The sequence below is a fragment of the Syngnathus typhle genome, linkage group LG17 (assembly GCF_033458585.1).
Source record: "Syngnathus typhle isolate RoL2023-S1 ecotype Sweden linkage group LG17, RoL_Styp_1.0, whole genome shotgun sequence".
Lineage (NCBI taxonomy): Eukaryota > Metazoa > Chordata > Actinopteri > Syngnathiformes > Syngnathidae > Syngnathus > Syngnathus typhle.
In genome coordinates this window covers 861,659-873,343 of record NC_083754.1, presented here as the reverse complement: position 1 = coordinate 873,343, position 11,685 = coordinate 861,659, and the positions used below count along the sequence as shown (strand labels likewise).

At 51.3% G+C, this 11,685-nt stretch overlaps 1 protein-coding gene and 1 non-coding gene across 3 annotated transcripts; one reads left to right on the top strand and one right to left on the bottom strand.

Moving 5' to 3' along the window:
- Positions 1–640: 640 nt before the first annotated feature.
- On the bottom strand, positions 641–11,159 carry kcnh6a (potassium voltage-gated channel, subfamily H (eag-related), member 6a). 2 transcript variants are annotated; one of them, XM_061303258.1, is made up of 16 exons: positions 10,624–11,159; positions 9,199–9,429; positions 8,904–9,053; positions 8,683–8,786; positions 8,019–8,307; positions 7,532–7,734; positions 4,595–5,020; positions 4,102–4,519; positions 3,839–4,038; positions 3,511–3,763; positions 3,117–3,310; positions 2,959–3,058; positions 2,588–2,884; positions 2,325–2,520; positions 1,684–1,888; positions 641–1,613 (listed from the first exon to the last, which is right to left on the bottom strand). In XM_061303258.1, the coding sequence occupies exons 1-16, from the start codon at positions 10,697–10,699 to the stop codon at positions 1,380–1,382; spliced, it is 3,576 nt and encodes a 1,191-aa protein (XP_061159242.1). In that variant the 5' UTR covers positions 10,700–11,159; the 3' UTR covers positions 641–1,379. The 2 variants fall into 2 exon arrangements, with proteins under 2 accessions (XP_061159242.1, XP_061159243.1); XM_061303259.1 differs by having other exon boundaries at positions 8,019–8,304.
- Positions 2,166–2,237, top strand: trnac-gca (transfer RNA cysteine (anticodon GCA)). Its single transcript has one exon. It is a non-coding gene; the product is annotated as a tRNA-Cys (tRNA).
- Positions 11,160–11,685: the final 526 nt, after the last annotated feature.

Below are 11,685 nucleotides of genomic sequence, written 5' to 3'. Positions count from 1 at the left end.
GGTTTACTGAGGGAAAAGCTAGTTAGACGGGACGACGAGACCGAGACAAGACATGAGACAAGACCAACAGAACCGGCAAACTAACACAACAGACCGACCGACCGACCGACCGACCGACCGACCGACCAACCGACCCACAGGGATGACAAACAGAAAAGCACCAAGGCAAAGACAGAAACAACGAGAGACAACAAATGATCCGGGAAGGTTGTGACGTGCAGACAGGACTTAAATACGTGACAGGTAATGAGAGGCAGGTGAGAATGCTCACACGGATCATGGGCACACAGGAGGGGAGGGAGGGAGGGAGGGGAGGGGAGGCGAGGGGAGGGACGAGCACACAGACACAAGGACACCAACTATGACAATATGGACACGATGGAGTCGTGACAGAGAATGCTTCAGACCCCCATCACTCACAACATCCAGCCACTGTTTGGGTGAAGTAGCAACAGCATGTCAGAGAGAGAGGAAGAAAAAAAAAAGTTGTTTTGGGATGAAAGTCATAAAAGCTATGGAAAAGTCAAATATGAATAAAAATGTTCTTTCTGAGACAAAAAGAGTCTTATGTTTTCAAAGTTACCACAATAACACATACTCACTTTAATGATGGGAAAAAAGCTCAGGCTCAATATAATAATCAGGTGCCATAAAAATAGATCTTTTTATTCTTGTAACGTAATTACATATTTTGAGTGTCGTGCTAATCTTCCTTTGTAAAAATGTGCAAAACAATATGGATGCAAAAGGAAGTGAATTTAGTCTTTGTTCTCCCATTTAAGGTGCTCCAGCATACGTACGAGACATCTCCTCTGTTTATTTCAATGTCAACATTTTTCAAAAAACGGGTGTGTGTGTGTGTGCGTCTAGGGGGAGGGGCAACGTGTGTAAGGAGCGCTGTTGAGTGTCAAAAAGGGGTCAGTCAGTCCAGTGAGGTGGAACGGAACCTTGAAGTTTGGAACATTCCAATGTGTGCAAAAGACAGAGGAATGGACAATGACGTGAAAAAAAATATCCTTTCAAAACACTTTGATGTATAATTGAATTTTTTTCTAATAACCCCGCAAAATGTCCCCCTTATTTACATACATACAAATTCCCTTTTTTCCCCTCTCAAATGTTTCACGAATTTTGCCTTTATTCTTCAAACGGTACAACTTTTAAACTGATGTGAAATTGTGTTTTGTTGCCCTCCCTTTTCTAAAATGACAACTTTATCTTTCAAAATGTTTCTTGGCGGGCGTGATGCTATTAGTCATTCTGTTGTTGTTGTTGTTGTTGTTGTTGTTGTTGTTGTTTTTGTTTTTCTCCCTCCGCAGTGTGTCCGTGATGCCAATTGGTAAGGAAGCTCCAAGAGTCCAGCGGTGGAGGTTCACCTTCTAGCTCGCGGGGCTCCCCGGCAGAACCGGATCCGAGACGTGCCTCTGGATCTCCGGCGCTTCTGAAGAGACCTCCAGGTGCTCAGGGAGGGACGGGAAGCGCTGGCCGCTGCTGCCCAGCGTCCCCGGGGCCTCAGGCTGGGGTGGCGTCAGGGACATGGTGTCGTCTGAGGCCGCCGTCACGTGGATCCCGCTGGACAGCGAGTCCTTGGACTTGGTTTCAGACTCTGGACTCTGCGGCGGTAAGCAGGGCATGTTAGACATGCTTGCAACCACATGCAGGGAATTCAGTGCGTATGAGTACCTGTAGCAGCAGGGCGGCGCTGTCCATCATGGGAGGGACAGTGCAGAGGGTGGGCGGTGGCACGGCGCCGTACAGGGCAGCTGCGGCGGCGGCGGCGGCGGGGGCCAAGGGGCTGGGTGATACAGCGCTGTAGGCGGGCGGCACCATCTGCCGCTGAAGGAGCTGCAAGATGACGGTGATGTCAGCCGTCATTCGGCTCTCCAGCCTGCGGCAACAACACAGACAGGAACGATTGGATAGTGTAGGATTGCATTGTCAACTCAGGTTCCATGGAATCAAAGTATTTTGATACGAGGGCAGTCCACCAGATGCCGCTGTTGCGCCGACTCGTTCATTCAAACACAATGACATTCTCATCACAATAGATGACGTCAGTGATATAGCACTGTCGTTTGACCTTTTGAGAACATTCACTCATTTCCCCAGCCCTGGTTGCATGATCTCAACTATGGATCAATTTGGAATCAGTCAGACTGACAGATGGGGGTATAGCTCAGTGGTAGAGCATTTGACTGCAGATCAAGAGGTCCCCGGTTCAAATCCGGGTGCCCCCTTCAAATAGCTTTTTTTACCAATGGCGTCATCATTATTATGATTCCCATATATATGGGGGGGGGGGGGTTGTGAAAGTCAAGTCCCACCGGTTTAACTGAGTCTGCAACACTTCCAGTCTTGACCCGAGCTCGCTAGGCCGGTCATCAGAACAGGAGACATGCTGGAAGCCAGCGGTCCTGGCTGCCACCGACGACGACGAGCGTCTCTGGGCCTCGGAGTACTGGCTGGCCCGGCGGTCCGGCCAGTAGCCGTAAAGTCCTGACATGTTGACCGGAACAGCGGCTGTGCATTGTGAGGATACCATCTGAAATCTTGGTAGCTAAAATCATACATATGGTGGACTTTTTACCAGAGTAGGGTGGCCCGCCGCCGGCAAGATCTACGGGCTTGGCTAAGCCAGGGGGGGGTCTGCTGTGGGGCAGGAGGTTCATGACGGCCGAGGGGTAGTCTCTGGCACCCCCTGCAGGCGGCGGGAGGTACAACTCCCCCTTGCTGCTACGCCTCATACGCTTCATCTCCTCGTCGCTGGACTCGCTTGAAAAGGTTTCGCTGCTGCACTGTTCGTCCCACCGCGGCGTTGCCATTCTGTGACGGTTGCCCATTGGACACGCCTGCTCGGGGTAGGTTTTCTCCCGGTCCGTCCCATCTGAAGGATTGTTTTTTTTTAAATGCCATATTCACTGGGTGAGAATTTTCTTTTTTTGGTTAGCCACTGCTCACCTGGTCTGTCGCGGCGTCGCGGGGAGCCTCTGCGGTGCCTGCTGCGGCGGTAGCCACATTCAGAGTCCTTGCTTGGGGTTGGCAGGTTTATTCCATCTGCCTGATACAAAGCAGAGTTTGTAGGCCCACATTAAACATCTCCATGTGGTGGCACTCACATCTCTCAGGTTGAAGGTGATCTCCAGGTTGTGCCAGAAAGTGTCTGCAAAGTCAGGGTACATGTCCAGAACTTCCATGAGGTCATCCCTCTGGATCTTGTGAAGGTCGCAGTACGTCAGGGCCCGCACATCGGCGCTGGACTTGCCGGGCCTGCCGTACATGCTGACGGACTCGCCGAAGATGTCGTTCTTTCCTGGTGAGGCGCAAAGAAGCGTGGGGAACGTTGGAGTGAAACAGAAAGCGCCCGAGCGGAGCGCTATTGGTGATCAATGGTGCTGCGGAATGGAAGAATGAAATGGAGTTGTGCCCAGGCCAGGCCAGGCCAGGCCAGGCCAGGCCAGGCCAGGCCAGGGGAGGCGAGACGAGACGAGGCGACACAGACGCCACACTCACCCAGAATGGCCACCACCATGTCATCGCGCAAGATCTCAATGGAGCCGCTGGAGATGAAATAAAGGGCGGTGAGAATGTCACCGCTATGCACCAGGGTGTCGCCGGGCGGCGCGTGAGTGGTCTTGAAGCGGATGGCCAGGGCGCGCAGGCAACCTTTGTTGGCGCCTCGGAAGGCTTTGCACTGCTGCATCAGCGTGCGGTTCAGGTGCAGGCAGATGTCCGCCTGCAGGCACTCGGGGAAGCCCTTCAGCACCTTCAGTGGGGAAAGCCAAAGAACATGAAAAGGTCAACGCTTTGAGTTGTTCCCAGAGCCAATGAGCACCCTCACAGCGTTCATGTCGATGCCGTTGGTGTAGGACCAGGCGTGCTGGAAATACTCCTCCAGACGCTGGCGCAAGCCGCCAGGGATCTGATGGAAGCGGATGAACTCTTTGACCCGCAGCATCTGCGTGTGGTAGCGCGCCGTGCCCGAGTAGAGCCTCTGGATGATGGCCGACACGTTGCCGAAGATGCTGGCGTACATCAGAGCTGCGGAGAAGGCACGTTTACGACTGAAAGAGCGCAGAGCCACGCACACAGGCACGCACTCACATCCGATGAGCATGACGCAGATGGAGAAGATCTTCTCCGGGTTGGTGTTGGGCGAGACGTTTCCGAAGCCCACGCTGGTCAGGCTGCTGAAGGTGAAGTAGAGCGCCGTGACGTACTTGTCCTTGATGGACGGCCCCGAGGCCGCGTCGCTGTCGTTGTAGCGCTTGCCGATCTGCTCGGCCAGGTTGTCCAGCCAGCCGATCTTCAGGACGCCCACGCGGGCCGAGCTGGTGCGCTCCACGTTGCCGATGGCGTACCAGATGCACGCCAGCCAGTGGGCGATCAAGGCGAAGGTGCACATGAGCAGGAAGAGCACGGCGGCGCCGTATTCAGAGTAGCGGTCCAGCTTGCGGGCCACCCGCACCAAACGCAGCAGGCGGGCCGTCTTCAGCAGGCCGATCAGCGTGGTCGTCTGCGGCTGGGGCCACACGTGCTCAAATCGGTCAATCGTCGCCGTGTTTTTTGCGCGGCGTGATCCCCCCCCCCCCCTTACCTCCTCCGAGCCGGAGCGGAAGATGAGCAGGTCAAAGGGGATGGCGGCCACGATGTCGATGAGGAACCATCCCTTGAAGTAGTGCTGGGCGATGCGGCCCGGGTGGCTGACCACTTCGTCGTTGCGGTTGACGTAGGTGGTCCGGAAGTTGATGAGGATGTCCACGATGAACATGACGTCCACCACCAGGTCCACCACGTTGAGAGGGTTGCACGTGTAGCCACACGTCCGCCGCCGGTCCTCCTCCACCTCGTTGAGGAGGAAGGCGGCCGAGTAGGGCGTGAAGATGGCCGTGTAGATGACCAGCAGCAGAATGAGCCAGTCCCACATGGCCTTGAAGGGGCTGTAGTGCAGGATGGTCCAGCGGTGGATGCGCGGAGCCTGCAGCTTGTATTCGGGAAGCACGTCGGCGCCCAGCGACAGCACCTGTTGCAATCAAACCAGGCCCTTTCAGGTTGTTGTCAAAAGCCCAAAAGAAAAAAACGGGCTCATTTGCAAGACGCAAGGACAACATCACATAAGCAGGGAATTCGCAAGAAGGCTATTAATGGACTGTTTCCACTGGCCCAGGTCCGAGCTGAAAAGAACCACCTTGAGAAAAAAAGAATGAGAAAAGTTGCACGCATTCTAAAATAGCCAGAGCTTGACAATAGAAATCAAAAGAAGGCCAGCATGTGCTTAAGCGACACACACGTACCTGGACCTGGTAGGTCATCAGTACCTGCTGTAGAAGGGCCACATGCTAATGAGAGTGTCAACACAAGGTTCAGTCATCCAACAAGTTATTGATGCGCTCGATTTTGGAATGAGCGCCACAAGTCCCCCGTGGCGTGCCGAGCCAAATTAACATGCATGCCTAATAGCCTCAAGTTGACACCGCTCCCACGTGACAAAGCCCAGTTGGGAATTGAAGGAAACCAAGTGGTGCTAACTGAGACAAAAACAACCAATTTGCCAAGCCAGACAACAGCAAGGCCAGAAAAACAATTGCAACAAGCCAACTGGGGGCAACAACGTGTTGGCAACAACGTCACCAAAGTGTCGCTAAGAGGAAAAAGTCAGAAAGGTCAAGTTGGCCAAGCAGCCCAAAACGACAAGTGGGCCAAACCCCCACCGGAAAAAGAAGCGGATGAGCTCATGTGGCGAGACGGTCGGTGGGTGTCCTGCCTTCCTGCGCTCACCTGTCAGCTCCACGTGGACAAGAGGAGCATCTGAAGAGCACTTCAGCAGCAGATAAAGGAGCTGTATGTGTATTTATAAATCCAAATCAAAGTACTCACAGGCTGTAGTTTCTGCTTGAAGCTCATGTTGAAGTGCACTTCATGCTAACCAGACAGTCAGAGAGCGAGAGAGCGAGAGAGCGAGAGAGAGAGAGAGAGAGAGCGAGCAACCTCTGTTCATCCATCTACATCTCTCCCTCAACTACATTCCTCCCCCTCTGCTTTCTCTCTGTACCTCTGGATTAGGCCCAACCCAAAAATGGCCTCCATATGACATCATAAGTACAATCGAGGCGCTGAGAAACGTTAGGCGTCCAAAGTTCAACACAGTTCAAAAGTGCTGGCAACAAAGTACAACTAAGACAAGTCAACAGAACCCAAAATGAGCATTTGGGCAGCAAAGCCAAATCCAAAAAGAATCATTTGGAAACATACGTCAACTACTAGGTGTCGAAAACACACAGCTGATTTAGGAGCGACAGGACTGAAGGGAAATGATTGGCACTTGGAAATAAAAGCCTCACATTTGTTCTGTGGAAGCGAGGGGGTGCCACGCTCGCACACACACACGCACGCATGCACACTCACTCACCCACCCACCCCGCTTCCCTGTTCAATCACGCTATGCACAGCAATCCATAGTGGCGTGGATCAATGGCAACCTTCATTTCTCTTTTGCAAGGAGCCAATCGAAACTCAATTAAGCAGCCGGCAATATTCATAGCGTGACGTAACAACAAGCAACATCAAGGCAATTTCATGCCATTCTCACTCTTAGGGAGGGGGCCACTGTTAGGGAGGGGGCCACTGTGGCGCGTTCGCCTGCAAGGTGTATTCACGGCAACGCTGTCCTCCACGTCCATTAAGCCAAAAGGCCAAGGTCACTCGCTCTCAGCCAGACAGACAGACAGACAGACAGACAGACAACGTTGCAGACAACACAGGCAGGCAGGCGGCACACTCACTTTGACCAAATCAACCAGCCAAGGCAAATAAACAAAGCCCAAAATGACAGCAAATCAACTAGGGGCAAGGTCTCCAAACGGGCAAGTGAACAAGGGGCAGGTGGGCAGCCTTGGTCGGTAAATTGAACAGGGTTTGCAATCCATCCAAGAACTCTAGTTTGAGTTTGCAGGCAGGCAGGCAGGCACACGGCTGCTTTGCTTGATATTACAAAAGCGTCCGAGTGCTTTTGACACTGTCGTGCTGCGGAGGCGACACAGTGTGCACCAAGCGAAGACACATGTCACACCGCAGGTGACATTATTTCTTCCCATCTCGCACCCCTGCCGACAAGACAGAGGGGCCCTCCATTTATAGACATACGAGACGAGTGTTTGTGCGTGCAAACGTGATACTTAATGACCCAAACCTGTCACACACACACACAGGAAAAAGGAAGAGAGTGTTAGACTTGTTCTCACAGTAGGTTGTGGAGGAGCAGAAAAAAGAAATAGAAATGTCACTTTCACCTCCAGCTGAAAGATAAATGATAGCGAGAACTTGTGCCAAGGCTTGAACATTTGTCTGCTGAAAGTAGGACCTTAAAAGGTAAAAGCAGCTCAAACTTGATTCATGTAATAAGATCCTACAGAAAAAAGCACACACCAAAAATCCCATCATTTTGGAGGTTGTGTTTACACGCTTGTTAAATGCTGATGATCTGGATCCGATCTGGATTACAATTACACAAGCGCACATGTCTTTCTGATCTCACCTGTGTCACCTGCGTCACCTTTTCTGTGACATTCTGTGTTCGGTCTTTGACTTTGCTGGGCGCGATGATCTCGATTTCGCCGGGGGACGGCGGTCGGACGCGCTCCGAGCCGAAGGTGAGCGTCACCTGCGGGATGCGCCCGATGGCCCGGTGCCTCATTAGATCCGAGTCTGAGGTGGAGTTGGCAACGCTCGGCCTCAGATCTGCACAAAACGAGAACCGGTTATTGTTTTGGTTATTTCTTTGGTGTTTCTCTTCACCGCCCGCCAAAGCAGAAATTTTGCAGGTGTCGTGAGTGAGTGTATTTATTTTCTTAAAGCTCGAAAGGAGCTCTTCTGAGACTCGCTGCTGTTCGTCCGGACTTCGAGGCAGAAATTTCGTAGGTGTCGTGAGTGAGTGAGTGAGTGAGTGAGTGAGTGAGTGAGTGAGTGAGTGAGTGAGTGTATTTATTTTCCTAAAGCTCGAAAAGAGCTCTTCTGAGACTCACTGCTGTTGGTGCGGACTTCTCCGGGCCGAGCGCTCCGCTCCGCTTTCATGCCGTCGATGTCGTCCAGAGACGAGGCTCGTCGCAGGCTGCGGACGCTTTCGCGCGAGCTGCTTCGAGATAAGGTCCCCCTGCCTGGGTCCAAGCGCTCCGTCAGAAGGGAACGGCGCTTTGCGGCGGGAGAGGGAGGATCGCGGTCTTGCTCTATCAGGGCCTCGGTCTCGGACTGCATGCAGCTCTCCTTAGATGGTATGCGCAAATCCTTCAGGGGCACGTCCTCACTGTCGGGCTGCTTAAAAAGAAATTCATGCAAATATTACATTTTATACACATGATTGCTTTTTAGATACACACACACAATAAATGTGCTGGCATCACAGCCGAATCCATCGGAAAAAAAAGTTGGAGCACGAGGCAGCAAGATAAAGGAATGCAAAGTGTGTCCGATGTGACCGAGTGCGTTTCCGGATTGGTGGCTCATGGATCGTGTCAGGAAGTGCCATCCCTCAACAAAACACAGCAGAAACGTCCAAACACCAGCAAGCGGCTCAATTGTTTTTCATTCATCTCCTTGATGGCTTTTTCCCCTTGAAACAATTCCCTGCAGCACTTTTGCATGGATGGAAGCGGACAAAAATTGACACTCAATTGGAACAAACTGTCCTACCTGCAAGTAGTCCACCACTACCCCTTCAAACTGATCTTTGGAGAGAGACTGCCGCCGCATGGAGCGTAAGACCGGCAGGCGCATTTTCAACTTGCGATTCTGACCTGAAAGGGACAAAAAAAAAAAAAATGGGTTAAATGAAGCGAAAAGTCAAAAGAGAGTCAAATCTAGCATGACGACAATGAGGCAAAATGATAAGAAAGCGGCTGGAATGTCCTCACAGTAAAGCCAGCCTTGACTGACTCGCTGCCTGAACGCCGACTTCTTGAGCGTCGGGTCGACCAGTTCCTGGAAGTCCAGGATGAACATGATGACATTGCCTTCCTCGTTCTTCACTGGAACGATGTCCACCATGCACGGCCTGCATGTGCCTGTTTTTTTGTTGACGAAATGTAGCACAAAACATGGAGCTCAAAGTAGCCTACAGCTAAGGGACATGTCATTGGACCTAAGAAGCGATCCTAAAAATAGTCGAGCTATTTTCGCGAGAAGATGGATTGGTTCGGCGGTACCTACCTTCCTTGGCGTAGTAGAGGATTTCCACCTTGCGCTCCTCCGATCCGAGCAGGGCCTGAGCGAGCTGGGCCAGGGCGCTCTTCATGGTGCCGGGCCCGACCAGGAACTGGCAGGTGCAAGGCTGCTGCATGATCTCAGCCCGCGTGAAGCCGAACATCTGACAGAAGGCCTCGTTGCAGAAGATGATTCCGCAGTTCTTTGTCCGTGCGTTGGCGATGACAAACTTGCGGTCTGGAAGGACCACTAGAGCATTAGCCGCCAAACATCTTTTGCTACATTCCAGGTTTTATGAGGAGTAATTCAAAGTTTTGCTAAAGCAGGCTAGGCGAGGCGATGCTAGGTGTCATAAAAGCTACGGACTAGCCTTGGTTATTAGCATTTTTTGTACAAGACATATTTCTACATATTTCTTCCTTCTGGTCTGAGGAGACCAACGTTTAAATTTGAATCCAGGAAATAGGACGGATATTTGAATGGGAAGTTCAAACTGGACGTCTTTTTCGGACCACTCGTGTCAGGATGTTGACTGTGTTTGTCAATTGACAGCAGCTATTAATACACTCAAGAAGTGGAACTAATGAAGTGGAGCTTTCCAGGCCGCTTCACATCAGCATCACAATGACTCCCGAGAGGGCACGGAGGAAGGAGGAGCAGCTGGACCCCAATTGCGTCTCCTCTTTCACTACTACTTCATTCCCAATTTGCACATTGGTAGAAGATTGGCGAGCAAGTAGCCAGCCACCTTTGCCGCTTTGGGAGGAAAATACAGTGTGTGTGAGGGAGGGAGGGAGGGAGGGAGGGAGGGAGGGAGGGAGGGAGCGTGCTGCTTAGCAACGGCTAAGTGGCAACGAGGGCTTTCAAAGTGGCAATATGTGGAGCAAAGGAACATGTGATGTAGCTAGCGCGGGAGGCGCAAGGGGATTTGCGGCTAGCCACGCTGGCTGACATCCAATTGAAAGGCAAGTGAATTTACGAGGTGCAAAACACACGCTGGGTGCCAGCTGCCGTCAGTCAAATTTCCATGTGATGAAGCGGCAACTCATTTCAGAGTTTGGCTTTGTTTTTCCACCAATCACTTCTTTCACAATGTAACATTTGAAAAGAGTTCCTTTTCTTTGTCCTGACTGACCCTTCAATTGCATTGGAGATATTCGAGTCCCAAAGTTCAAGGCATTTCAGAAACATGGTCTCAGTCAGTGTCCTTCCCCAACTAAACGGATTCCGACAAAAGCAAAGAGCAAAATGGGAGAGCTGATCTATCGAGCTCTCACTTTTCTCAGCCGTGGCATGCTGCATCGCTTTTGAGCTATTTGACTTTCCCTTCGTCATTTCAAACAAGTCATCGAAAGTGGACATACCCGCACGTCACATGGCCGAAGAAAGACCCACGCGTGCGCCACCCAAACAAGACGTCCAGAGACTTACTTTGCTCGTCGAATTTCCTGATGATGGTATCAAGGTAAGTGTTCTGGAGGGCGACGTGACCGCGTCTCACGGGCATCTTGACAGCGACGATGATGACAACACATCAACTAAATCGGCACCGGGAAGTGGAGTCCAATTTAAATATGAGTACATGCAAAGCCGCAGGGGGGAAAGGGATGCTGATGCTGCCTGCGTGGCTGCCTGCCTGCCTGCCTGCGTGGCTGCCTGCCCGCCTGGCTGCCTGCCCGGCTGCCTGCCTGCGGGAAGATAATGAAGAGAATGAAGACTGGTTGCCAGGGCGACGAGGGATGCTGGATGCCACGCGCCAGACAAAGAGATAAATTAGGAAAAGTAGACCAAAGTCCAGATCATTTCAGATATTCCTGCTGCAATTGAAAAAAAAACCATCATATGACACCCGGGAAGTTGTCGGCTTTTTTTTTCAAACGACGTTCTGCATCAAGTTTGTGAGCTAAGAAAGAAGAAGCTCAAGTCGGTCAAACATCGGTTCCATCTACTCTATGCTGCTTTCCACCGTCCCCCTCGGGTTCTCGCGAACCGCCGGCGTCAAGTCGGCAAGGACGCAAGGGAGTGGAAAGAGCCAGCAGTCGGACTTTCAAAATAAGAGTCTGTCATAACATATTGAGCTCAAATTTGAGGCCCGAAATGTGGCGTGAGAAAGGAATAGAATTTAGAACTAATGTTCAGAGGTTATCGACTTCCACGGGAGTCAATAAAACTGCATTTTTAATGCTTTCCATAAAATTTCAAATTCCAACAATTGAAAAAAAAAAAAAAATCAATAGTTTTAGTCTAATTTACTGTAATACTAACAACTTCTTTTTAAAGTCAATACAAACATGAACAGCGCAGGTTCAAGTCTAATGTTGGGGAAATGCAAAATAAAGATTCTTTTTAGGAAGGAGATGCAATTTTGTTTGGTAATACGGACCTAGCAAATTCCGTCGTTGAACTTAAAGTGTCGTGTCCGTGTGTAGTTGATTTTGAAAGTCTAGTCATGCATTGTGACGGCTGGCAGCGCGGCTTGACAGTGCTCTTTGG